General features: G+C 52.7%; 9 protein-coding genes across 9 annotated transcripts; 2 read left to right on the forward strand and 7 right to left on the reverse strand.

Annotated features, from left to right (window-relative positions):
* Window positions 1–123: 123 nt before the first annotated feature.
* Window positions 124–653, reverse strand: LAESUDRAFT_664378 (uncharacterized protein; the record flags this gene model as incomplete). The annotated part of the gene is made up of 2 exons (XM_040905118.1): window positions 124–438; window positions 510–653. Coding segments are annotated over 2 exons (459 nt in total), but the record flags the coding sequence as incomplete, so codon positions are not given.
* Window positions 654–1056: 403 nt separating this feature from the next.
* On the reverse strand, window positions 1057–3049 carry LAESUDRAFT_816007 (inosine monophosphate dehydrogenase). Its single transcript, XM_040914738.1, has 11 exons — window positions 2769–3049; window positions 2683–2709; window positions 2582–2631; window positions 2336–2530; window positions 2193–2269; window positions 2095–2143; window positions 1995–2038; window positions 1841–1939; window positions 1770–1782; window positions 1682–1709; window positions 1057–1627 (listed from the first exon to the last, which is right to left on the reverse strand). The coding sequence occupies exons 1-11, from the start codon at window positions 2810–2812 to the stop codon at window positions 1249–1251; spliced, it is 1005 nt and encodes a 334-aa protein (XP_040758943.1). The 5' UTR covers window positions 2813–3049; the 3' UTR covers window positions 1057–1248.
* A 690-nt stretch (window positions 3050–3739) lies between these two features.
* Window positions 3740–5957, forward strand: LAESUDRAFT_489044 (uncharacterized protein). Its single transcript, XM_040902660.1, has 4 exons — window positions 3740–4126; window positions 4186–4552; window positions 4608–5661; window positions 5727–5957. Exons 1-4 carry the CDS (start codon window positions 3895–3897, stop codon window positions 5847–5849), a joined length of 1776 nt encoding a protein of 591 aa, XP_040758944.1. The 5' UTR covers window positions 3740–3894; the 3' UTR covers window positions 5850–5957.
* A 975-nt stretch (window positions 5958–6932) lies between these two features.
* On the reverse strand, window positions 6933–12134 carry LAESUDRAFT_664417 (DNA mismatch repair protein Msh6; the record flags this gene model as incomplete). Its single annotated transcript, XM_040905123.1, has 25 exons — window positions 6933–7262; window positions 7318–7461; window positions 7513–7533; window positions 7585–7610; window positions 7661–7710; window positions 7765–7857; window positions 7911–7954; window positions 8007–8033; window positions 8084–8096; window positions 8223–8599; window positions 8658–8732; window positions 8792–8831; window positions 8884–9004; window positions 9069–9222; window positions 9289–9436; window positions 9492–9555; window positions 9616–9688; window positions 9742–9862; window positions 9917–10170; window positions 10223–10608; window positions 10665–10719; window positions 10775–10915; window positions 10972–11423; window positions 11487–11727; window positions 11790–12134. 25 exons carry the CDS (start codon window positions 12132–12134, stop codon window positions 6933–6935), a joined length of 3795 nt encoding a protein of 1264 aa, XP_040758945.1.
* Window positions 12135–12512: 378 nt separating this feature from the next.
* On the reverse strand, window positions 12513–15145 carry LAESUDRAFT_752763 (FAD-binding domain-containing protein). The gene is made up of 11 exons (XM_040911744.1): window positions 14551–15145; window positions 14392–14495; window positions 14305–14340; window positions 14015–14243; window positions 13822–13952; window positions 13753–13770; window positions 13651–13701; window positions 13466–13597; window positions 13256–13413; window positions 13128–13200; window positions 12513–13070 (listed from the first exon to the last, which is right to left on the reverse strand). The coding sequence occupies exons 1-11, from the start codon at window positions 14732–14734 to the stop codon at window positions 12675–12677; spliced, it is 1512 nt and encodes a 503-aa protein (XP_040758946.1). The 5' UTR covers window positions 14735–15145; the 3' UTR covers window positions 12513–12674.
* A 263-nt stretch (window positions 15146–15408) lies between these two features.
* On the reverse strand, window positions 15409–17431 carry LAESUDRAFT_664363 (FAD dependent oxidoreductase; the record flags this gene model as incomplete). Its single annotated transcript, XM_040905116.1, has 11 exons — window positions 15409–15804; window positions 15842–15929; window positions 15990–16147; window positions 16203–16328; window positions 16377–16427; window positions 16481–16498; window positions 16553–16683; window positions 16732–16960; window positions 17011–17046; window positions 17118–17143; window positions 17284–17431. 11 exons carry the CDS (start codon window positions 17429–17431, stop codon window positions 15409–15411), a joined length of 1407 nt encoding a protein of 468 aa, XP_040758947.1.
* A 92-nt stretch (window positions 17432–17523) lies between these two features.
* LAESUDRAFT_489336 (uncharacterized protein) lies at window positions 17524–18343 on the reverse strand. Its single transcript, XM_040902661.1, has 6 exons — window positions 18242–18343; window positions 18105–18170; window positions 17944–18001; window positions 17888–17892; window positions 17773–17836; window positions 17524–17678 (listed from the first exon to the last, which is right to left on the reverse strand). The coding sequence occupies exons 2-6, from the start codon at window positions 18152–18154 to the stop codon at window positions 17616–17618; spliced, it is 240 nt and encodes a 79-aa protein (XP_040758948.1). The 5' UTR covers window positions 18155–18170; window positions 18242–18343; the 3' UTR covers window positions 17524–17615.
* A 2152-nt stretch (window positions 18344–20495) lies between these two features.
* On the forward strand, window positions 20496–21793 carry LAESUDRAFT_763912 (GroES-like protein; the record flags this gene model as incomplete). The annotated part of the gene is made up of 6 exons (XM_040913352.1): window positions 20496–20638; window positions 20694–20911; window positions 20967–21092; window positions 21149–21206; window positions 21259–21548; window positions 21603–21793. 6 exons carry the CDS (start codon window positions 20496–20498, stop codon window positions 21791–21793), a joined length of 1026 nt encoding a protein of 341 aa, XP_040758949.1.
* Window positions 21794–22813: 1020 nt separating this feature from the next.
* Window positions 22814–23713, reverse strand: LAESUDRAFT_489445 (uncharacterized protein). Its single transcript, XM_040902663.1, has 3 exons — window positions 23342–23713; window positions 23192–23273; window positions 22814–23135 (listed from the first exon to the last, which is right to left on the reverse strand). The coding sequence occupies exons 1-3, from the start codon at window positions 23621–23623 to the stop codon at window positions 23041–23043; spliced, it is 459 nt and encodes a 152-aa protein (XP_040758950.1). The 5' UTR covers window positions 23624–23713; the 3' UTR covers window positions 22814–23040.
* Between the last annotated feature and the right edge of the window lie 381 nt (window positions 23714–24094).

Here is a 24094-nt window from a genome sequence, read left to right on the forward strand (position 1 = left end):
ATCTACCGCCGAGTCATGAAATGAACCCATAGAGTTCGCCAGTGGGCTTCCCAAATCCTCCCACGAGGACGTCTCGTCCGATGGCGTGCCGTATCCCGCCTCCCAGAGCGTCCTCCACTTGCGATAGTCCTCGAGCTCATACTTGTCGTGCCTCCGCACCTCCTCAAGCGAGAGCATGACGGCAAGCTCCTCGCGGAACTCCTGTGTCGGGATGCGCACGACGCGGTCGATGTAGTTGTACTGGTAGCAGCGCGCGAACGGGAACGGGCGAGAGGGGCACAGAGGCGCGCGTTCGAGCGGGTGCGCGGTCTCTGGCAGAATCGGCACCGACATGGCCGAGTGCGTGAATCGTGCGCGCGGGGGGGTGGGGAGGCCCTGGCCGACGAAGCGGATGTGGCATCTATGGGTCGGTTTATCTGGCCATGGGATTTCGTCGACCTATCGGGGATTCAGAGACGATCTCGCCTCAATCGGCTAACAATAACAAGTGAAATGAGTGGAGCACTCACGCGGTCAATGTACCCCACATACGTCTTCGGAGCGAGCCGTTTTGCAGCGCTCTGCAGGATAGGATCGTCGATGCCCCTGGCGGTGGCGACGGGGTCGAGGCGAAGGACGAGATAAGATCCCGGCGTGGGGGTCAAAGTAGGCATTACCGACGAGTAACCGAGCACAATGGTATTAGTATAGGAGAGAACGCTTCCAGCCACGCATCGAGACGAGAGAAGAGGAGAGAACGTGCGGACCGTGTGGCCTGTGAGGGGTATGAAACAAGCCACGCTGGGGGCGCGGTGATTTAAGTCTAAATGGTTCTGCCACGACGGCGAGTCTTGACGCTCCCTGTGCGTCATTCCTGCAGAACTTTGGACGCACCATATGCCCGCTATATTCCCGCTTGCCCAATGTTGATGCTGTATTGTTGGATGTGAGTCCACAGCTGGAGAACGAGTCGGCAGAAACAGAGTAGGGTGCGGGGAAATAGCTAATGCTAATTAGCTAGTGCCGTGTAATTTACGGTTAAAATCAACACGGCTGAAAATTGAAGGTAAATTATTAGCGCTGACGGTCTCCGATCATGTGTATGGAGCAGTATGCTATGGGATCTTGACATTGATCGCGACCTCCAGCAAGCCAGTCACACCTAATTCCAATACGTATGCCGCCCGATAGTATGGTAGAATGTACAAAAGTCCGAGACCCATTAGCACATTACAGACTGACCGAACCGTGTGCCTGACACCCGACCTCTCACAGCTTTGCCTTGACGTCCTCCTCCCGCACCCGCATGCGCGCCATCCCCTCAATGATCCTCTCTGCATCGCTCTCCATCCTACTCAACAACTCCGCACACGTCGGGCAGTCCTTGATCAACCCGACCGTCACGCCCGCACTCCAGATACCATAATCCGGGTCGCCGAGCTCGTACACCTTCCGCCCGCGCTGGCCAGACACGAGCTCACGCAGCTCCTCAAACTTTGCTCCGCCCGGCCGCCGCTCGAGCGCGACGACCTCTTCAGAGACCTTATTCCGGAACACCCGTGCCGTGTTGTGCAGCGTGCGGAAGATGTGGATCGTGTCCCGCTCGGTGGATGCGACGATCTTGTCCTTGATGTTCTGGTGGACCGGGCTGGACACCGTGTCTGTGAGGCTCTCGATGCATATACAGAGCAAGCAGACTGACCTTTCAACGGTGCATACGAACCGCGTGCCTACGTTTCTCAAGCATCAGCGATACCATCGTTTGGATAAACCTGAGTGTAACACCATACCCATGTTCACTCCCTGAATGATAGGACGTCAATAAAGCTGCTTACACCAACATAATGAAAGGATGACACACCGCAGCGCCTAGAGCCAAGGCAGCAGCCAGGCCACGCCCGTCGGCGATGCCTCCTGATGCGATGTATGGAATCTTGAGCTCTTGTGCAGCGCGAGCGAGCTAGTACGGGCGCGGATTATATGTACTTCCTGAGGTAATAAATGCGACTACGTACGAGAACGAGCCCGCCGATGTCATCCTCGCCAGGGTGGCCAGCACCTGCGGGCATGACAGCGATCAGCGGATTCCAACACAACGGATCACAAGATACCTACACTCGAAGCCATCGATGCTCAAGACGTCCACGCCCATGCGCTCCCCGGCCTAGCTCGCGCATATCAGTACGTCCATCGCACCTCAAAAGTCAACAAACCTTCGCATGTCGTATGTTCGTACATTTGTGTATCACGATGCACCCCTGCGACTTGAACAGCTTCACGAGCGGCGCAGCTGGACCACCCGCACCCAGTCAGTCCACGCCTCCAGCCGCACACAAATGCAAACACAAATACGCACGGTTGTTCCCCGCAGTCTCGAAAATGCGGACGCCCTCTTCCAGTGCGGCGCGCGCATAGCCCTCGTAATCCGGCGGGTTAATCGAGGGCAGGAGGGTGATGTTCACGCCAAAGTTGTGTGGTGTCAGCGTGCGTGTTTCGCGGATCGCAGCGCGAAGGGCGTGCGGGTCAGGTTGAGTGAGGGCGGTGAGTATGCCTAGAGGCGGAAATGAGTATGATATCGTGCGTAGGTGGTGAGGTGACATACCGAGGCCGCCGGCATTTGAGACCGCTGCTACGAGTTTGGGCAGGCCGACCCTGTACAAGCAATTAGGTCATGAGATCATTTGCGAGAGTGAACGAGCTTACCACTGCATGCCACCCTGCACGACAGGCCTGAGCAGCGCGAGACTCAAAAGTCAGACGTGGCAGCAACATCCGTGTGATCCACTTACACCCGGATACCCAACAACTTCGTCAACGGCGTAACAAGTGGCATTATCTTCTCTGCACCAGTGTAGGTTTGATGGTAGTTGCGTAAAAAGCACAGATGGGGGGGAAGGCAGCTCGCGGTCGAGCTGATAAATCTCGAGCCGGAGAATCACAAGCCTACTACCATACACATCGAGCGCCTTTACTGCGAGTGCACATCATATGATGCTCGCCTCGCAAGGCTGTCAGACAAGCATTCTTCTGTGACAGGTGTTTCATCGAGGATGAGGAGGCGTTAAGCGATGATCATGCGACGCTGAGGGCGGCAGCAGAGACGGGCGCCTTTGGCAGCACACGTTGGGCGCTTGACGCGTCTGTGGCGCGGAAGAAGCCGCGCCTCGGTGAAGACGCCGTACGCACCAATAATATTCATGCATTCAACAGTCAACACGCAGACATGAAGGCTTTTGTTTCCTTAGGCTTGCTTGTGCCTCATGTGAAGCATATCAACTGAATCCAACGCGAATGTGTAAATTCTCACTGGCACGCTCAATGTGTGTAGTCTCACCACTGCTAGCGTATTACAATATTATTCGCTGACCAGACTCCCGACTTAAGCCTGAACTCGTGTTGCTATGCTGCATTGCTTAGCCGGGATTTTAACAGTCTTGAGTAGATGAGACTAGGTCAAAAATAGTCGAAGAGATCAACTCCTGTCTCACGTCGCCTTCGTTGATCCGCCTCGAGCCATTTAAACAAGGTTCCATCGCGATTGCATAGTCAACGCTGGTGCGCTCTCCTACCATACAGGCAGGACGTTGACAAAAAGGCGTTCTCATTCGCCGACGGATGTTGCCGGTCGGATCATAAATTCAGCAGCGCCCGAGACTGACGTCGAGCTTGACTCAATAATTGATTGCTTCAGTTTCATAGGGACTCGCAGTCCATACTCCCGCAACCTCGAATATCTCCGCCTGCTGGCCATTCTCCTCAACGTCCAATGGCCAAGACCTCATAAATGAGTGCGATGTGGAACGATGTGACCCAGACGTGACTGCGGTACCTGGACGCGCAGTCCGCGCTTGCTGCGGATACACACCAGCAACATGTCCCTCCCACAGCACTGTATCTTACCTCCTCCCGCCCACCATGGGATGGTTGACTGCTTGCGGTGTCTCTCTTCTGGCGGCTTGCGCGACGCAAGGAGCATACCTTGCTGAACAGGTTCCGCTGAGGACCAACTCTGAGTTCAATGGTCAGGTCGAACCATCCTTCACTCTCCCATGGGATGAGCCAGTCAGTAAGGATGCGACAGGGAACCTCATTTTCCAATCCCTCGCATCTCTCATGCAGATGGGGGCTAATTCACGCTATCCCAATGGTAACCTTAGTCGCTTTCGCCTACATTGCGCGTAAAGACTCACCTCACCGACTGCTCAGGACACTCGATCGTTCGCGCCAGTATTCCACCCGGAACAGTCTTCTCTCACGGCAGGAGCACCGACGCTTTCCCTGAGATGGACTGGATCGCCCTCGACTCGGAGCACTCCCAAGGTTTTGCGCGAGGGAACAACGGCACTCTCTTCACGTTCAGCGCCGCGCGCGAGCTCAAGTTGGTCTACTTTGACGGATGCAGCGGCAACAAGATGGCTGGCGTCATCGACACACAGCATCTGCTCGTCTGGGGCGAGATCGAACACAAGTACAACTCGACCGGTATGTTCGGCGAGCGTGAACTCATAGTAGAAGCCTGCAAGTGGGGTGAGGAATATGGAATAGATGGGTTTGTCAGGATGGAAATTAACTTGTGAGTGCGAATGTGACGATTGCTGCTGTCTGAAAGGAAACCGACCCCACTGTAGTGAGATTATGTATTGCAACTTCTCCCGAGGCTTGGAACTTGTCTCGGCCATAAATATCATCAACCGCGGAGGAATTGGCGGCGGACCTGGCGGTGGACCTGGAGGTGGACGCGGAGATAGGCCGGGAAGCGGGGGAGATGAACGACCGGCTGATCCACCGGAGAGGCCTCCTCGAGGCGGACCTGGAGGACCCCCAGGAGGATCGGATAGGCCAGGAGGACCAGGTTCTCCACCGGATGGCCCGGACGCCCCTCCAGGTAGGCCAGGAGAGCCAGGGGGTCCTCAACGACCTGGTCGTAGTCCGACCACACCTCCCCAGGGCTGGAAAGGCACCATGCCTTTAACGATGCGCGACGAAGGTATGCGCGCTGCTGCCTGGCACAATGCCTTCCCGGGTGACCTGCGCGTGCACGTGGATCCCTCGGGGATGATCTCGTTCTTCGACCCAACGTTCACGTCCCTCATCGATTCCCGGCGCTCACTCCCACGCGAGCAGTACCGACTGCTGAACATTTCTGAGGCTGACATCGCGGCTGCTCGGGCAGACATCGCGGACGTGTTTTCACGCTCGCCCAATGCGGGCAGCGGGGTGGACTGGCGCGGTCTCGCACAGGTCGTGCAGGACAGGTTCTCTGATCGCCTGCCGTACTTACGCTATCTGCTACACCAAGAGGTGGCCAACGCAACCGCACACGCAGCGGAGGTGCGCCAGCAGCTGATCACGTCCCTCCTCCCGTATATGCCGCGGGCCGAGGTGGGCTCGCCGGGCTGGTTCGGCGAGATCGCGCGTGGCTGCCGAGCGAGCTTCACGGAGCGTCTCCCGACGGCGCGTTTCACGAAGCAGGAGCGGCTGTTGCGGAATGCGGTGGATGAAGTGCTTCACGAGGTTTGCAGGGTGCTGACTATGGCGTGGCGGGAGGCGTTCGATGTGGAGGAGCAGAATGTGGAAGTTGTCGAGGGCTTGTTGGAAAAGTGGAGGGACCAGGTCGATGCGCTGATTGATTGGCTGGACTGGCCTGCATGGCTGGAGTGTAACCCGGCGTGCGGTGTCGATGTGAGTGTTCTCCTACTATTTTTTTTCCTTTTCATTGAGAGAAGCGCTGACGTCGTTGTATGTAGGAGTTTTGCTATGTGCGACAGCATTCGCGGTTCGGTCGCGGGGACGATGGAAATGGAGACCGTTTGCCTCGATGTGTACCAATGGCGCATGCGTTTGGATCTGGGCTGTTGCCACGCGCATAGAGCAACGTTATGCCTTTTTATGAAGGATGGATTCCGGTCGCCAGACAGGGAGAAAGCGAATATTATTTACTTGGGAAGTTTTCGATTCGTGTGTTCTGATGTCTCGTAACTTCTGGAGGTCGCCCTGGCGTTCATGCCCATGCATGGATGCTCCCATTATTGCTCTTTCTTGATCTACAGTTCCTGCTATAATGCAGCATTATTGATCTTGATATATCACTTGACTGTTGAAAAGCTGAGCATTGAGTACTGAGTCTTGAGCTTGAGTCTTGACGCTGGAGATGGTACTACCTTTGCCGCCCAGAGTCGCATCCTCCCCAGAACTGCCATGTTCTCTGCCTTTGTGCAGCCTAGCGTCGTGTCGCTGTTCTCATCTACGGGCAGCTCACCGTTAAACTTGTTCTCCATGTACATAGACGCATTCTTGCCGTCGATTCTTTCATTTGCCTCATAAAAGACGCACCATCGCAGCCTGCACCGCCGCCTCCGGCTTCTCTCACATCGCTCGCACACGAACGAGGACGAGACCGTCGTGGCAGATCACGCGCCCGACCAGACTGTCTTGCACACAGTCGCCTATTTGAAAACGACGTACATACGATGTCCCCAGTCGTACTGGCACTACCGGCGTTTATCCGCATTCATCAAATTCGTGTAACTTCTTCCCTCGCATCGTGATGAAGCAGTTTTTGATCCTATTCGCTTGCAAGTGAACCTATGGTGTTCTTGCGTGCTGAAGCACAGCGTCCTGGGTCTTTGTATGCATGAATGTTAACAATTATGTTCCTGCCTTTCCATGATGATAATTTCCGGATATGTTGCCGCCGTTGCAGACACCCCTTCAGTTTCGTTTCGTTGCGCATTCGTTTCGAACATATGCAAGATTTTGTCTGGCTCCGGTCTGCTGGGAAGCGGGAAAGTATGGGAAGTGGTATGAATTGACGATGAACTGTTGTTAGACAAATATTCTATGTGCAACTTGACCGAAAGCATTAGCACAACAACGATGAGAGCAGTGTGAAAAAGAACAGCATGCAGTGCACTATGACAACTACGTTTTTGACGCGACAGGCCATCGATCCTCTACGTGGAGCCATCCGTTCCAAGGTAGTTTTGCACGGCCCCCTTCAAGATCTTGAGCACATCCTTCTGCCGCATCCTGTTCTCCGGCATCTCGTACTTGCCAGTGGCCAGCCCATACAGATATGCGAAGTCTGCTTGTGCGACGAGTGGTAACCTTCCGGATGCCCGGCTCTTCTTACCCTCGATCTTTTCCTTGAACTTCGCGGCAAAATCCGTCGAAATAACGTCGGCGCGCTCAACGACGTCAGTGGGCACTCCAGCCAAGCTCGCGACATGGGTACCAAACGAGGAAGATGCTACACCCTCGACCAGTTTGTAGAGGAAGATGAGCTGCATAACACACATGTTTCATTATGGACATGAGTAAGCCGCAGGTGCAACATACCTCTCGCTTTTCATCGTCCACCATCGTCTCCATGTGCATGTTGCGGATGTTCGGGTGATATGCAAAGTCGTCAGTCAACGATCCGTAGTGAGTCGCGAAGAAGGAAAGGGCGAGAGTGTGCGTCGCGAGTTGGTGGAGAACAGCCTATCAACGAGTTCAGCTACTTCCAAGCGAGGCCGGCGTCGTTACGCTTACTCCTGCAATCGCCATCCCATCCTATGCATGTCCCGTCAGCAAGACTTCAATGGTTGAAGAGAGTCAACTTACATATGTCGAAGTGCCTCTTCCCAGTTCTGCACGATCATCAGCCGTGAGTCTAACTTGCGACAGAACATAGGCTCACCATCCAAAATGACAAGGGACTTGGGAGTCCCATCACGAAGAATCTTGCAACTACATACTTTGTGAGCACACCCCAGCAAGAAGGGCAAGTGTTGAAACCGTCACCATTCATCCAGTTCCACTTTGAAGGTACTAGCATTTGAGAACATGTTATCGTATGCACCCATACGCGTCAGGATGGAGTCAACAGGGCATAATCTAAAAGGTTCCGTCAGCTACGAGGTCCCAATATGACCTTCAAGGCGTCTCACTTAGCCTTTCGAGCGGGCACCAGCATTCCAAGTTGAGCCATAATCTGCAGCAGTTCATCAATATGCGACTCTGCCTTATCACCAAGGTAATCATACCACGCCCGTAGCAGTCATACGCATCGCCTTGAACAGACATTAGCAGAGTCTTCAGTCGTCGAAAACACATTGCTCACCGTCGACTTGCCACTGAAGTCATCGATGACACGACCGTCAACAACATATGGATGACATGTACCGAGAAACATACCCCATATTCGGCCCTAACCACATAAAGACGTCAGCATATCAACATTCCTGCAATGACCCTGCCACGTACCTGTGAGCAACGCGATCCTCCCCACATCTCCCCCAAGCTTGACATCATTCGGTATGAAGTCGCCCTTCAACCCCGTACTCACACAAAGTGACGGGTGCCTCAGCTCCTCGAACTCGACAAACGCCGCGTCGCCCTCCACGAGCTCCGGTCTGCACGACGGCTCACCAAGCGCACTTGATGACTTCGCCAGACTGAAGAGACAGTCGAGCTCTGCGAGCACGCGGATCGCGCGTAGCCATACGCTCCGATCAGTGTCGAACTCGGCGTATAGCCTGCCCTTGAACTCTTTGATGGCTGTGTTCCGATTCTCACGGGCTTCTTTCAATTTACGGATGGTAGGGGCTAAGGACGGCACGAGCCATCGGACAACAGCCTGTGGAGTTTAAAATCTCATGTAGTGATGATATGGGGGTGATATGTCTTTCTCATACCTTGGTGCTCCCACTCTTGGTCCAATCTTTGGGAATGTTCTTGAAACTCGGCTTAGTTTGCACCAGATAAATCTCCTAGAGTGGCAGAGAGATTCAGACAGCTGCTGCATAGATGGTGCGAAAAGGGTTTCGACCTTGGTGCCTTGAGCGCTGTGCCAGTAACTGAGGTCGCACCTTCATGCGCGAAATGAGCCATTGTAAATGACCAGTTGTGAATTAGCCGTACCCGAGCTTCTTCTCAAGCTTCTTAAGCTCCTTTTCCAGGTCTTCTTCAAGGCTACGTATCTCTTCCATAATCTCGTCATATACCGCGTCCTTGCCATCCTCAGGCATCAGCTCGTTCACACCTGGATTACATAATGAATTGCGATGAGTGTCTACTATTCTCACAAGTGTAATATGCCCACTTACTCTCTGAATCAGGCTCCTTGAACATAGACCTGATATGCTTCAGGTTCGGCAGCAGATTGGGGGCAGACCGCAGCAACCCGAGCACAGTTTTTGACTCGAAGGACTCTGAGGTACTTGAGAGTTCGGAAAGTCCTGTGCTCAGTCTCTTGAAGGCCTATGGCGTTGGACGAGCCAGACGTTACGTTAGGCAGCAAAGCTTGGATCAACTACGATGGCATACCGTCAACACCTTGAGGAAGTCCTTCACTTTGCAGTTCTTCGCATGAATGCGGGACACAATCCGCTCGAGGTCCGGAAGACCTTTGGCGACCTTGGTAAACTCATGCTCGAACGTTGGATGGTCCATGAGGTCTTGCACAGCATCGAGCCTCAATAGACAAGTCAGAATGCTCCACTGGTGCTGACGCAGACCTGAAGACACACCGTGCATTGATGTCGGACACCTCTCGCAGAGGCATACAGAGCCATATGCGAAATAGTCGCTTGCCTACAACATTCCAGTGCGAGCTGTAGCTAGTTGGATGTGAAGCTATGATCCATGGCTCACCAGATGGTGTGATGCATCGAGACAGCAGCTTCAGCAGCGAGCCCTCTTCCGTGCCTTCGTTATTGAGCAGAACCTGACAATAATTCGTCAATTCACATCTGTTTGAATATTCTCGAATATACTTACTTCAATATGCGCTAATGTCTGCCCGTCGAGAACGAGGCCCTGGCCACGCTTCATCGGATCATACACGTTGAAGTTCTTCATGCTCAATATGTCCTTGTCAATATTCAGAGTATTCAAGTACCTACGCATATACCGTTGATATGTTGGTACCTCAACGTACGGACAGGTCACGTACCAAATCATAGAGCCCAGTGCCTCAATTGCTCCTCTGTAGCTCACCATCTCACGGATAGCCTCCGGAACGGCAGTGCTCAGCCCATGGCCTGCGTCCTCCATATTGTCATCCTCATCAGATGCAGGGTAGAGCTTCTTGAGTTCCTTCAGCGTCATCTCGTAGGTCAGGCCTTCGCTCTCACGCAGGCTCGTCCACAGACAGCTTCCGGGAAGAATGGCCTTAAGCAGCCTCGTCGTCGACACAGATAGATTGCCCTACGAAAAGGCGTCAGATCAGGTCACAAAGGTCGCAACCCGAACGGAGTACCTTCGTGAAGATGATTTCCTTTGGCCGCAGCTGGCGTATCAATGTCTCCAGTTTCGTCCTGCACACATCATCCTCGAAGGCACTCAAATTGAACTCGCTCGTCGCGCTGTCCAAGACGCATATACCAAACGTCTGCTTCCCGTCCTTCTCATTATCGGACTCTTCCTCCCGAATCGAGACGCAGTGGCCGGCCTGCTCGTCCGTGAGCAGTTCTGGGTCGACGAGGGTTCCATTGGTGTACACTTTATTGAGCTCGCGACGGACGATCTTGTCCTTCCCCTTGTCTTCCACCGCAGACTTTCCTTTACCACTCTTCTTGTCCGCAGCGAGGCGCATCTCAGCCCCTAGTGCGGTCTCCGCTTGGTCCACACGGCCGACCTTGTAGCCTGCAACAGATGGAAGATTCAGTAGAGGTCAAGCAAGGTACTAGGATCCTTCATACCCTTGGCAAGGAACTTTGCCGCCCAGAAATTGAAAGACATTTCCGGAACACCGACCTGAAAGAGAATATCTTAGTACATCTGTAGAGACGAATAGGGAGAAACTGCTGACCATGCTCATCTTCACTCGCTGGGTAAGCTTCAAATCAAACTCGCGATGGCCAATCCTAGCATCCTCCTCGTACAGCTCTAGAAACTTGCCTTTCTGGAAGAACAGCACGGTGTCGAAATGGTTCTGTTTGATCTCCCAGAACTGTATACAAGTGCGTTAGCGACCAGAATCCTACATGAAGACGCGCATATATCGACCTGCTTCTCGAATGGCGTGAAGCCTTTCCACGCTTTGGGGGGTATGTACAACGTGCGTGGGTCATAACCTGGCTTTCCGGGACGCACGCCGTCTTTGTCTCTGACGTCTCGCAGGAACGAAAAGGAATCGTCGGTGCTCTTCTTGCCCGCTTTTTGCTGCTCGGCGCGCTGCTCGGCGGCGGTCAAGAAAACACTGGAGCTCGCTTCTTTCTTGAGAGCCGAAGCTTCGACCTGTCTCTTCGGTGCCTTGGCACGCAGGGGGGCGTCTGACTCCGCATCGGAGGTGGCAGAGGAGTGCGCGTAGTAAGATAACCTCGATGATGCTCGTGACGAGGATGGGCCAGAAGCAGACGAAGGAGCACGCGAGGCAGCCCGGTGGTTGACATTCTCATCTTCATCGTCATCAAAATCGTCCGGAGCTATGAATTCATCATCATCATCCATCATTCGTTCTGGATATATGCGCATCAGTGTAATCGGAGAAGACCCCTCAATGCGAGACAAAGCGAACTGACGTCTCTTCGCTGCAGGAGCCTTCTTGTATTGTGCCAATTGCTCAGTGAAGGCGCTCACTCTGGGTATGTTTTCTTCATCATCAACAGATAATACGACAGAAGCACGATGTTTCTGGGCAGCTCCTTTTCTGGCCGTCCTTGGAAAGGCACGTTTGGTTTTCTTATGAATGGACATAGCGATCTCTTCAGCCTCTTCATCAGAATCCTCAACCATCATCTTTCTTTTCAGACGTGACATGATCTGTTCGAGCAGTATGCACGTAGTATCTCAGTCGGCTGTATGCATAACTTGTAGGTGCTTACTGGTTTCCTCCCATGCCTCTTGCCAAGTTCGCTTCCATCGTCGGACAACATGTCAATATCGACAGGATCGCTCGTAGGCGGAGTCTCTTTCCCGCTGAGATCGCCCTCGGAACTTCTCGTGAACATAGAACTGGTAACGCGGGAGGATTGAGAATCGCTCTTGCGGGGTGTACACGCGTCCAACGCGGGACTGCTTGGGAACGCCTCATTTAAAGGCCTCGGTGGCCCTCGAGCATTGTTTGTGGATAGTCTGGGTTTCATAAAGGGCACGCTCGCGCTCGGTGCAGCAGCGCTAGTCGTCGCGGATGGCTTAGCGAAGAACGACATCAAGCTTTTCTGTTTCATCTTGCTCTGCGATTTCGCATCGCCATGGGCAGGTCCTGGCGCCTGTTTGGAAGACATGCCTGGATGTGAGCGACGGTGAGGACCTGTAGAGCTACTTAGTGATGGCGGCGACACAAGTCGCGTACCACCGAGAGACGCGACTAAATTACGCGGACGCGTTGTTTAGATTTGTTTGGCATTGGAGGGTTAGACGAAGGTTTCAACATTCTCCGCTCTCGGTCAACTACTAGCTTTCTTGCTTGCTCGGAAATATGCTTGCTGAATGTTGCATACATTGAATAGCCGAGCTTGCTTCAACGGTATCTGGGCTGTCCGCCATATGACCTGATATCACCATCTGCAGGCGACTGTTGCTCTCAACGCAGTCAACATCTCCGGATCAAGGATTAGAAATAGTAATCGAACCGCTCCTGTAGCTGCTCCTACTGTCAAACATTACAACCCAAAATGATGCATGTAAATCTTGGTAATCTGGCCATCTAACCATACGAATTCCGCGCGAGGTTTACTTGACATCTCAAAAACGTACAACTATATACTCTAGAACTTCCAGCCGCCTGCAAGCCCCATGACATCCTGTGGGTCGTACTGATACTTCAGTCTCACCAGCTTCTCCATAGACTTGCCATACATCAGTGCCGGGTCCGTGCCAAAGAGCGCATAATTCGGATACCGAGGCGCAAGCGGAACGTCAGTCTGGCCATCCGCAACGGCAGCATCCGTGATTTTCTGAGCGCTTTCAACCATGGCGTCGTACATCACTTGATCGTCTGCCGCATCACTCCATCCGAACCATAGGTTAAGCGGGAGGTAGGCGCGCTCGCGGTGCGGAGGATAAGCGGACGGGCTGCCGTGCGTCAGGATAGTCGGCAAGAAGGGCTCCACATCGTAGCTCAGCGCGAACATGCTGCTGTTCGCCAAAGTCTCTGTCCAACTCTGCAAGAATGCGTTGCGGTCAATTGCGTGCATGCTCAGACAGGCGAGAAAACACACCAGCAGCTCACTAGTAACCGTTTCCAAAACAGGGGTCGTTATCGCCTGCAGTGACACTGTGGCGTAGTATCCGCTACATCATCGTCATGCTTCGAGTTCGTGAGGCGATAAAGGTAGACAGAACTCACCGAAAGCCTGCGGTTTTCTCGGTGGCAGTTGTTTGAATCAGTGACAGGAATGAACGCGTTGACACATCCTTCTGCACAAATGGAATCGCAAGATACTCGTCGAAAATACCATCAGGAGGCGTAGGACCGTTGTAGAACAGCAACATCGCGACTAGAGTCTGAAATGGCGCAATGTCAATCTTCGAATCGGATAAGGTAAAGAACACGTACGTGTCCTCCCAAATGGCTGTAGGCCATGATAGCTGAGGCTTTAGGATCGGTAACTTTTGCTGCGAAGTTCGCCGTGGCCGCATTAACTGCATCCAAGTTGTTGTCCGTGTCCATGACCACCACATGGCCTCCCTACGCAATGGTCAGCTGATATCTAAGTAAGCTTCCAAGACGCGTTATCTCACCCAGACAGGACCTTGCGGGTACGTCTTCATAACGAATGAAGTCACGATGCCCTAGAGCTTATCTTAGCATGAGGCATGACGGCAGATGTTAAATTGTCATACGAAGTTGTTATAGCCTCCCTGATAAGGGTCATTGTAAGTAATGACCACATCAAGCAACGCACGTCTCACCTTCATTCCGAAGAACAGATCTGGGTCAGATGCTTCGGTGACAGTTGTGATCGTACCATTCGGCAGCACCATCTCGTAGGCGATGACATTGTCGAACGTCAGACCGTGCTCATTCGTCAGCCATGAGTAGCCTGTACATTTGACTCATCAGTTACTCCAACCCCATGGATCACCATAGTATAATGGAAGTCACCTCCGCCTAAGGTAAAGCCTGCAACGCCGACACCAGTTGCACGACCACCCACGACGTTTACTTCAAGGGGCTCAAGCGCTTCGTATACATCGTCCCACCGAAGCCCTCCGCCAACGGATACAGTTCGGGCTTCCGGATTGTATTGCACTTGTTTGAAGCGAGACATGGCGATCTGCACTCCAATTGTGGACGACGACCCTGGGTTCATCATGTGACCACCGCCCTTGACCTGAACAGAAATATCTCAGCATCACGACATTCCATGGCACTGAACAAGCAGTAGAACTCACCGCGAATGGCGTGCGCGTGCTTCCCAGGATTTGAAGCTTAAAGCGGATTAATCAGAGGAGAAAGTTCGGGGGCTTGATGTCACTCACGATAATAGCGATATCTTCCGCGCTACCGGGATCAACTGAACAGAGCGCAGTATCCATGCTGGTCACCGCATAATGGTGGATATCCGCGACATACACCGCCTCCGCTGCATCATCGTTGTCAACGGGTCAACCGCAAACCAGCATGGCAAACTAACGTACGTGAGTAGTAGACTTCGGATGCAGAAGAGACCGCTCCCGCGATCTGCTGACAAGGTGTGGAGTCGTTCCCTAATGCTAGAGATGTCTGATGGTTGAAGCCATTCAGCGTGTCCATGGAGGCGACGACAGTCAAGGTCGGGAGCGAGCCCGCAAGAAACGCGAGGAAAGAGGAACGTTTACCCATTGTGCAGAGCCTTGACGGAGTAGATTATCGCAAGATAAGCAACGCAGGACACCGAGCTGCTGCAGTCTGCTCCAAGTGTTCGGGATAGGGTGCAATGGGGCGGACAACCGTAGAGCAACGATGGGCTCCACTCGAGTGATTACACGCAATTTATAGGCCATACCCCACAGGCGAGGCCACGGTAGGGAAAGTCCGCTGCGCACGGTGTGCGGCGCTGGCCACGAAGTAAGTTGAGATGGACGTCATGATCGCGTTCCGTCTGGTGCCTATCCAGGTATGCTCAAGTCATCGCCGGTGACCTACGAAAATGGATCGTTGGACATTTAGATTGCCATGTCGAGAATTTGTTGAGCTACAGAAGCCCTCTCTGGCACTTCGAGCGCCCTAACCCGGGTCCCGATGATGATCCACAGAATATTAACTCATATACTTAGAGACCCGATTGGCCCATTCAGTTACATTGCTCGCGATGCATCGTACGATTGCGGTGCCTATGAGCCCGCTTCGCGTCGCGGTTACGCGTATAGCGGCTGCCATTTTTATTATTCGGCAAACTAATGAGGACCTAATAACTCCCTTGATTTATTCGAGCGTATTACAACAACATTCGCATCCGGACACCCATAGTATTACTGTGAAGCGAGAGAACTTGTCCAGAGAGGAGCTGTTCGTCTTCAAACCATCCAGCCGCCTGAGAGGCTCATAACATTATCGGGATCGTATGTTGCTTTCAACGCATACATCTCCGGGAGGGCGGTTCCGTAGATCTCCTCCAGGCTTGTCGAATAAATGGCGTAGTTCGGATAATGAGGCGCGGACGTCAAAGATTGGCCCTCCGCCGTTGCCACGTTGGTCAGATTGGTTGCGCTTTGAACGATGGCATCATGCATCGTCGGATCTTCCGAGGAACTTATCCATGAGAAGTAAATGTTGAGTGGCAGGAAGGGTTGGGTGCGAGCGTATGGGTACGCCGATGCGCTACCGTGCGTAAGAATGCTTGGGAGGAATGGTTCGACGTCGTAGCTGATTATCGATGCAGAGCAGTCTCCAGATAGTGCGGATCCCCAGTGCTATGCACGTGCGTTAGCACCTAAGCATGCCTCGTACTTTAAATGTACTTGCCTCGGCCTGATCGAGTACAGCGTTCATGATACCATCCGTGATTTCCACAAGAGGAACAGTGTTATAGTACCCACTACAGCGGGTTCCAGCGCTTGTCAAAAACGCTAATCCATGATAAAGCGGCGCCTCTTACCGGAAATTGGCGGTTTCATTCGTGGGTTCAACCTGCACCAGATCCAAGAATGGACGGCTGGCGACGTTTGTACATAACGCCGGAATCGCCAGGAATTCGTCGAATATTCCAACTGGCTGTGTTGGAGCATCGTAGAACATCAATACGGAGGCGATAATCTGACATGTGCTTGTCAATAATAACGTACAACCCAGAGACGCAGGATGGACTGACCGAGCCTAAAGTATAGTCGAGAGTTGTGATGATCGCAGCCTTGGGATCGGTGACGTTGTTGGCGAAGTTCGCAGTGGCAATATTGAGTGCATCCACGTTGTCCCCCGTGTACGCGATTTGACCACCCTGAACTCGGATAAATGAATGTGCTGGTTATCATGGTGGTGCACATACCCACACCAGGCCTTGAGGGTATGTGGCCAAGGTGAATGTCGTAACGATGCCCTACAAACTAGCCTTAAGCAGAAAGTTCACGTCGGGAATTAGCACATGCATACGAAGTTGTTATACCCGCCCTATGGTGTTGTCAGCATGAGAATAAGACGAAACAAGAATGAACATCCTCTCACCCTCAAACCGAAGAATAAGTCCGGATTGGATGACACTGAAACGGTGGTTATGGTGCCATTAGGCAACACCAGCTCATAGGCGAGCACATTGTCAAGCGTGAGCCCATACTGGTTCGTCAACCATGAGTACCCTGTGCATGTATTAGGCACCGCTCCTTGACACATTGGCAACTACTCACCCCCACCGAGGATGAACCCCGCCACGCCAATGCCGGAGACTCTCCCACCGACGACGTTGACGTTGTAGGGCATCAACGCCTCATATACATTGTCCCATATGTTACCTGCTCCGACAGCGACAGTCGAAGTGGAGGCTTCATAGTCGATTTCATCAAACCGCGACATCGCGATCTGGACGCCGGTTGTGGAGGAATAGTTGGGGTTCATAATGTGTCCACCTCCTTTAACCTTCAATGGTGTCATGCAGGGACCAAATCATAGTAGAAAACTAGACTCACGGCAAACGGAGTTCTTGTGTTACCCAGAATCTGGAGCTGCATACCGAAGGGGAGGTTCATCATGGCTTGACAAACTTATAGATCCACGGAAAATTGATCATACGTACAATCGTACCAAGGTCGTCGGCCGTGCCTGGCTCCACAGAGCATATAGATGCTTGGGAGCTAGATGTAGCATAATGGTACACATCTGACATGTATTGTGCCTCCACTGAAGCAGCCACAAGGGCGCGTCAGTTGCTTTGATTACAAAGAAAGGATGGATATGCGTACATGGGTAGGACACAGATGATGCGGATGAGATGGAGCTTGCAATCTGCGTGCAAACTAACAACACGCTAGGATCCTGTCTTGGATCGAGCACCGCGCTGGTGAGAACGGCCTGGATGACCAAATATAAGGCTGTAGTGCGTCGATACATCCCAGCTAGGCAAGTAGCGATGAGTGACTACACTTTCTGTGACAGTCTTTTGTGCACAAAGCGGATGCAACTCGGAAGCTCAGACTGAGAACTCCTGGACGACCATACAAGGGGAAAGGGGCAACGTCCTTCTATCTCAGCCAGCAGGGGCATTATATAGAGTGCTGCGCTGCGTATTAGTTCTTCACAAGGGTGAGGAAAAGGGCGCTTGGATTTGCAGCGCCCTACTGTCAATTAGCATCGCCAACTAAGCCATGTGCATCGTGAGCTAGTACCCGACATGAAAGTGGATGTCTGTTGGTGAGACATCCATCATAGAAAGGCGCGTCAAATAAACTCACCGCTGTGTCCGCCATCCGGAAGGTACACGGCTTTGACGTACATATGTAGTTAGAGTGTTCATTTCTACGCGGGTCTTGATTGAATACGATAGCTTTGAGAGCATCGCAGACTTACTGGCGCTAAGAAAGTTGTGTTTCAGCGTGTACGGTATAAGCAACGGAGTTACTTACATCGTCTATTATCACTTGGTCTTCCCAGGAACCCAAAATAGGACTAGAGTGTTCGTTTCTACGCGGGTCTTGATTGAATACGATAGCTTTGAGCGCATCGCAGACTCACTGGCGCTAAGAAAGCTGTGTTTCAGCGCGTATAATATAAGCAACGGAGTTACTTACATCGTCTACTTCCCAGGAACCAAAGTAGGACTTGAATACTGATCATGAACCAGCGAACGCGGCTATGAACGGATTTCGTCCATCATATTGCTTTCGTCATTTGCGTCCATTAAGCTCAACCTTCGCGTCTCACCGATAAGCGCGTCTCTGGTTCTGGTCTCCTTTCGAACCACATTGGACATTCGGACCTAGATCCGAAATCACCTTAGCGAAGAAAAAGCGGGTGACAGCATCGAGCGCAACTGTCCAACAAAGCGGTGCAACTCAGTGAGACGCCGGAGACGAACTTGGTAGCACGGGCGTCGAACTCGTACAAGCTGACTGAGGACCGAGTGATGGCATAACTTGTCGACTTACTTGAACGCGTAATGACCGTCGGGAGCATTGCGATCAGGAACGGGCTCATATAGCGCATCGCTGACGGTCACAATCATGCTAAAGAAGAGACGAGAGCGCCATGCGAACCGCGTGCCCGAAGCCGTTTGCCTCGGGATACGGAAAGATTGGCGCTCCGCATGCAGCTGCCGACGTCGGAGCGCGGGCAACGCTTTATTAAGCTCATCTGTTGCTGATTTTGTATTGAGGGGTGCAGAGGCCGGCCGCCGCTGTGGTCACACTGTCAGACTAGAATAGATACCACACAACCAGCAGTAGCATGACTACTGAGTAGACCACACAAACGGACGTCTAAAACACGCAAAGAGCCATCCACATATGCCACGCAACGTCAAATGCTGCTCGATAACATACCAATGAAACTTGATCGCACCATTAATTTTCAAAGCTTCAGCGCTCAGCTTCAAGGGTCGCAGCATCCTTCAAGCAAGCTCTCGCAATATGACCTGCACCACAATGCAATGCCCAGCATCTAGTGAAAGAACACCGAAAAATGAAGCCATACCGCAACCGGTTAGTATGCTAATAATCAATGTGATCGATCATGTGGAGTCTATATTGTCTGTCAAATAGGCTTGACTCGAGCCAATCATGTTCTTATCGAACCAAGAAAGTATCGCTCTAGGATGAAAGGCAGGTGAGCTCCACTTGCGGGATAGAGCCGAAATTTTTAGCTACAACTAGGACACGCATGGTAGCAATGTATCACACCTGACTGTCTGGATCCACCAGAAGAAAGGGTATGATGAGGTTCATGAGATTCGCTTGATCAGCCTGGAAGAGAACATCATGGAGCCATGAGGTTGAGCTGATCTTGTTGGTTCAAAACAGTCAATCCGCGGGCAGTACTGCAAGGACACTGACGATTCAGCCACGAGGACGACTGTGAGCGATGACAGCTGCGACAGACAACTTGGTCATGAAGAATGCACTGAGGATGCCAATGACGTGTCCAAGATGAATAAGTGTCGATGCCCTTGTCGTTAGCAGCGAGCGCCGAGCTAGTGAGCCAGGAACAGACGGAAGCCGACGGAGAGCAGCGCGGACCTGCCCTGCATCCGGCTTGGTTGGCAAAAATGCTCACCGGTCCCGAGTTTTGAGTCACCGCATCGCATTGACCATGTATTGATTGGAGGGCCGGTGTTGCTCAGCTTGAATTTGAATATCTAAATGAGTTTTGAGCCGATCTCAACATCCGCGTGAAATCTCTGCTCATTTTTACAATCCTCAATGCTGTCTTGTAGGACTTGCGCAGGAACAGACAAGAGAAAGGGGAATTTGTCGTTGCGTAGACTAGACCGTAGCACTCTAGAAACGTCTATCTGTTCGATTAGCAACGACAACGATGGCATGGAGCTTTGCCTTCAGCTCGTCCGTCGTCGTGGCGCTACTAATCGGGGCTGGAAAACAATGGCCCGCCTCTGCATCCGCGAAAAAACAAGATTTGATCTCTTCATCAGCCAGTGATCGACACCGATTACACCGCGCACGCGGTTCGTAGATTTCGGCCGCAAGGCTTGCACAACAACTTCGTGGACTCGCCAGAATCATTCCGTATACGTACAAGACGTGGCTGTGACGAGGACACAGAACGTTCTCTTTGACCGCCTCGGCCTTCTATATCTCATAATCCGTATTTCGCTGTTCGACCGAAGTGAAAAAAGTGTTCTCTCGGTGTCGGGTCCACAAGTGACCGGGCGTGGACAACAGTAACAGGGATGACGCTCCTTCGGGAATAACAGTGCACCCAATGCAAACACGTCCTTCCTTACGTCCTGACTAATGCTTTTGCACCTTTCTTTTGCTCGCTAGAACTGCTACGCGTTGCGGTTCCCAAGGTGTAGAGCCGAGAAACCGACCGTATCGAATGGCACGACTCACGACCCGCGTCTGCCTAGAACGTCACCCTATAGCCGTGGTTGGAGTATAAAGGCAGCAGCACCGCGCAGAGACAACCGCATCCTTCACACCACCCTTTTTGAACCACCGTCATGTCCTTCACGCCTCCGAAAACTTACAAGGCCTTTGCCTTCCTCGAGCGTGGTGGCGACCTCCACGAAGTGCAGGTCGACTGGAAAGACCCCGCACCGGGCGAGGTCGTCGTGAAGGTGCTAGCGTGTGGCGTGTGCGCGAGGTACGTCGTTCCGCAACGATCGTCCAGGCACGTTGAAATAATTCGCTGGCGACAGCGACGAGATCACCAAGCAGGGCTGGTTCGCTTCTACTGTATACCCTCGCATCCCAGGACACGAGATCGTCGGCGACGTCGTTGCAATCCCACCAGGGGAGACACACTGGAAGGTTGGAGACCGTGTCGGTGCAGGCTGGCACAGTGGCCAATGCCAATCGTGTGCTCACTGCCGCAGAGGCGACTTTTGCGGCTGTCATACATCTGCGGTGCCTAACGGTGAGTTAACAAAGGATCGTGATTGCGTATCGGAGTCTGACGAGTGAGGGCGTAGGTGTCGGCAGGGATGGTGGATATGCAGAGTACGCACATTTGAGGTCGGAGGCGCTGGCTGCTATCCCGAAGGACATCAACCCCGCGGAAGCTGCTCCTCTGCTGTGCGCTGGCGTTACCACCTTCAGTGCGTGACTGCATCATCGTTTCCCTCCTTTCAATATTGATCTGCACGCCACCCAGACTCGCTCCGAAACATGGGCTGCACACCACCAGATATCGTCGCCATCCAGGGTATCGGGTACGTCCCTACTCCCGCGCACCATCGCGCTTCGTGTTCATTTGTCACGCAGAGGCCTGGGTCACCTTGGCATCCAGTTCGCGCGCCAAATGGGCTTCCGTACCATCGCGCTCTCGACGACCACGGACAAGAAGGAGCTCGCGCTCAAGCTGGGGGCGCACGACTTTATCGCCGGCACGGGCGCAGAGCAGGCCGAGGCTCTCCAGAAGCTCGGCGGCGCCAAGTGCATCATGGCCACCGCGCCCAACATGCAGGCGATGACGGAGCTCCTCGGTGGCCTCACTTACGGCGGCGAGCTGCTCGTCCTCGCGCTCACAACCGAGACCTTCGAGGTCCCCGTCGGTGAGTATCTTTGCAACACCGCTGTGGATCCGCGGGCTGACTTCTGCGTGGCAGTTCCGCTCGTCGCGAAGAGGCTGAGCATTCGTGGATGGCCGGTTGGTTCGGCGCAGGACAGTGAGGACACTATCGCGTTCGCGAAGGCGCAGGGTGTCAAGACCATGATCGAAACGTTCCCGCTCGACAAGGCCCCGGAGGCGTTCAATCGTCGGGCCTCCGCGCGATTCCGCGCTGTGATTGTGCCCTAGGCGAGTCTGAAAAGTTACAGTTATAGAATGGATTGCGAGGATATAGAATTAGAGTTGTACCTTGGTCTTTTTAGATGTGTGTAGTCATATTGTTCTGCTAGCCATATTTCATGAAGTGCTTGATATTCTGCACCACGTCACACCTGACCCCATGTGGAGTGGTCCCAAGCAACATATGCGACGACCCGGCCGAAGAAGCACGAAGAACGAAGTCCGAGAGTTAGCGCGAATTCTCAACTTCTCATGTCGTCATGCGGCTTTGATGCGTCGGTAAATGAATGAGGCCGTCTTGGAAATTAAGGATGCCGTAAGGCTCGCTATCGAAGGAAGTGCGTAGGAAAGATATGTAACTCTTGAGCGCCTGACAAGAATAGAGACAACAGCTTCATGTGGCCATGGGTAACTCGTTGGTCACTTCGTGGTGCTTCATGCGGAGTTGATCCGTCATACTAGCATGCTAGTACAAGATCTGGCGTGGAACACAGAAATGCGCCGGATGTCGATGTGAACGCCGCCGAGGAACGCGAGGCGCATTTCCTAGATCCGTCCATCGTGCGTTCCACGAGCGTTAATGAGGTTTTCTGTGAAATGCATCGATGAGCCGATATGAAGGAAGAGTACGTGGTGTGATAAGCCCTGAATGGACTCACCTTATCCTGCTTGAAGTGAGTCTTCCACACCGCCGAATTTGAATTGGCCGTGTCTGCAGATTGCAGCACTGCTTGTACAGTCTTGAGCATGCCGGAGTGGGCTGGAGGTCGTGGATAGTAAGACCACTGGACCGCATTTCTCATACCAACAGTGCTTGATCGTGGGGGCTGTCGCACGCCAATATTCTTCAGCGACGTTCTCGGGATTCGATGGCTCCACGGGGTAAATGCCTCATATCAAGGCCACACACGCAGAATTAGAAGACTTCTAGCACTCTGGTGTGACATGGAAGAAAAACAAAAGTGCAACTACCTCCCTCGAATTACTTGATGCAATCGCTGCACGGCGTTGCTCGGTTGACTGAGCGCATACAAGGGAGACATGGTAGAGCCCCAAAATGGCGAGCTTCAATTCAAGATCTGCGAAGCCGCTAAGCACCATTCCGGCGCGCCATAGTCTCCTGTAGACAGACGAGACAATTTCTTCAATCTCCGCGGGCTCCGGATATCCTTGTCTGAACCCCTGCCCCGCTTAGGTGGCTGCACCCCTCACAGCAAGAACAACAGCGCGGGCATCAAGACGATCCGGTGGCAGGTCTAAGATCGGTGCAGTTGGCATGCATTGTTATCTGCTGCTGCGTGCACATGCAGCGTAGCTATGGCCTGTTGATGGTGACGGCGCAAATTGGCCACTATCGGAAAGCTGATGAAGCATTGATGATTGGGACTGGAGTGCAATAGTACATACTCGGATCTCTGCGCTGCGCCTCGAGAAGTACGGTCGATTTACGGCGTTCAGGAAGCCAGCGCTGGCTGCGCAAGCGAGCACACTAAGGACTGTTCCGAGTGGGGACACTTAAGCGCTACAGCCTAAAATTAGCAAGCGAAACATCATCACCATATGTATAGCCTGCTGCGCATAACGCGGAGGCGGCGTGGTCTCTGCGACGTTCTCCGACGTCGAGCTGTCGCCAGGCCACAATAGCTGCGAGAGTGACAGCTGCCGACGACGCGAAGCGGGGAGTCGGAGGCAGGCGAAGGGACGCCGGATCGGCCAGAAAAACGGACGCTTTTCGCCATGCCGAAGGAATATCCGAATCGGCACGGCGGCATTCACCCCCTTGTGAGAAAATCTACCATTTATAGTAGAAAACGCCAAACCAACATGCACAGCCTGCATAGATTTATTTTTCCACGGGAAACCTGATGCAAAAATGGTGAAAATATCTTATGTCTGGATATGGAAATAGTTTGGAAATTGGGCGGAGACAATTAAATTATGTTACGATTGTTTTACCGAAACGTATCAGCAATAGTGAAACTATTTCCCAAAGGAAGATATTTCAGTCCAAAAATATGTGATACTGATATGTTTCGGTGAAGCAATTGTAACATAATTCAATTGTCTCCACCCGATTTCCAAACTATTTCCATATCCAGACTTAAGATATTTTCACCATTTTCCCATCACGTTTCCCGTGGAAAAATAAATCTGTGCAGGCTGTGATGATATCCACGCGAGATGCCATCAATTACCGGCATCCCACCGGCGCCTGCTTTGGCAACGGGTTGCTCTTATATTCAAACACCCACCTGGGCACGTTGCCCTCCCACCTCCGCTCGTTCGCCAGCCCGTTCTTTTGTCAAGATA

This window comes from Laetiporus sulphureus, assembly GCF_001632365.1.
Source record: "Laetiporus sulphureus 93-53 unplaced genomic scaffold LAESUscaffold_64, whole genome shotgun sequence".
Taxonomy (NCBI): Eukaryota; Fungi; Basidiomycota; class Agaricomycetes; order Polyporales; family Laetiporaceae; genus Laetiporus; species Laetiporus sulphureus.

What these genes read in the sequence shown, in the direction of transcription:
- LAESUDRAFT_489445 (XM_040902663.1), bottom strand. Translation starts at nt 23,623, where the DNA reads ATGCAGGCTGTGCATGTTGGTTTGGCGTTTTCTACTATAAATGGTAGA. An exon ending in CGCAGCAGGCTATACATATG is followed by an intron (nt 23,274 to 23,341) that starts GTGATGATGTTT and finishes AACAGTCCTTAG; the next exon opens with TGTGCTCGCTTGCGCAGCCA. An exon ending in GGCGCAGCGCAGAGATCCGA is followed by an intron (nt 23,136 to 23,191) that starts GTATGTACTATT and finishes GCTTTCCGATAG; the next exon opens with TGGCCAATTTGCGCCGTCAC.
- LAESUDRAFT_489044 (XM_040902660.1), top strand. Translation starts at nt 3,895, where the DNA reads ATGGGATGGTTGACTGCTTGCGGTGTCTCTCTTCTGGCGGCTTGCGCG. An exon ending in TAATTCACGCTATCCCAATG is followed by an intron (nt 4,127 to 4,185) that starts GTAACCTTAGTC and finishes CCGACTGCTCAG; the next exon opens with GACACTCGATCGTTCGCGCC. An exon ending in GTCAGGATGGAAATTAACTT is followed by an intron (nt 4,553 to 4,607) that starts GTGAGTGCGAAT and finishes ACCCCACTGTAG; the next exon opens with TGAGATTATGTATTGCAACT.
- LAESUDRAFT_752763 (XM_040911744.1), bottom strand. Translation starts at nt 14,734, where the DNA reads ATGGGTAAACGTTCCTCTTTCCTCGCGTTTCTTGCGGGCTCGCTCCCG. An exon ending in CGGAAGATATCGCTATTATC is followed by an intron (nt 14,341 to 14,391) that starts GTGAGTGACATC and finishes ATCCGCTTTAAG; the next exon opens with CTTCAAATCCTGGGAAGCAC. An exon ending in CGGTTACTAGTGAGCTGCTG is followed by an intron (nt 13,071 to 13,127) that starts GTGTGTTTTCTC and finishes GCATTCTTGCAG; the next exon opens with AGTTGGACAGAGACTTTGGC.
- LAESUDRAFT_489336 (XM_040902661.1), bottom strand. Translation starts at nt 18,154, where the DNA reads ATGATCAGTATTCAAGTCCTACTTTGGTTCCTGGGAAGTAGACGATGT. An exon ending in CTGGGAAGTAGACGATGTAA is followed by an intron (nt 18,002 to 18,104) that starts GTAACTCCGTTG and finishes AGACCCGCGTAG; the next exon opens with AAACGAACACTCTAGTCCTA. An exon ending in TCCGGATGGCGGACACAGCG is followed by an intron (nt 17,679 to 17,772) that starts GTGAGTTTATTT and finishes CACATGGCTTAG; the next exon opens with TTGGCGATGCTAATTGACAG.
- LAESUDRAFT_816007 (XM_040914738.1), bottom strand. Translation starts at nt 2,812, where the DNA reads ATGCCACTTGTTACGCCGTTGACGAAGTTGTTGGGTATCCGGGT. An exon ending in CTCAAATGCCGGCGGCCTCG is followed by an intron (nt 2,531 to 2,581) that starts GTATGTCACCTC and finishes TTCCGCCTCTAG; the next exon opens with GCATACTCACCGCCCTCACT. An exon ending in ACATCGGCGGGCTCGTTCTC is followed by an intron (nt 1,940 to 1,994) that starts GTACGTAGTCGC and finishes CGCCCGTACTAG; the next exon opens with CTCGCTCGCGCTGCACAAGA.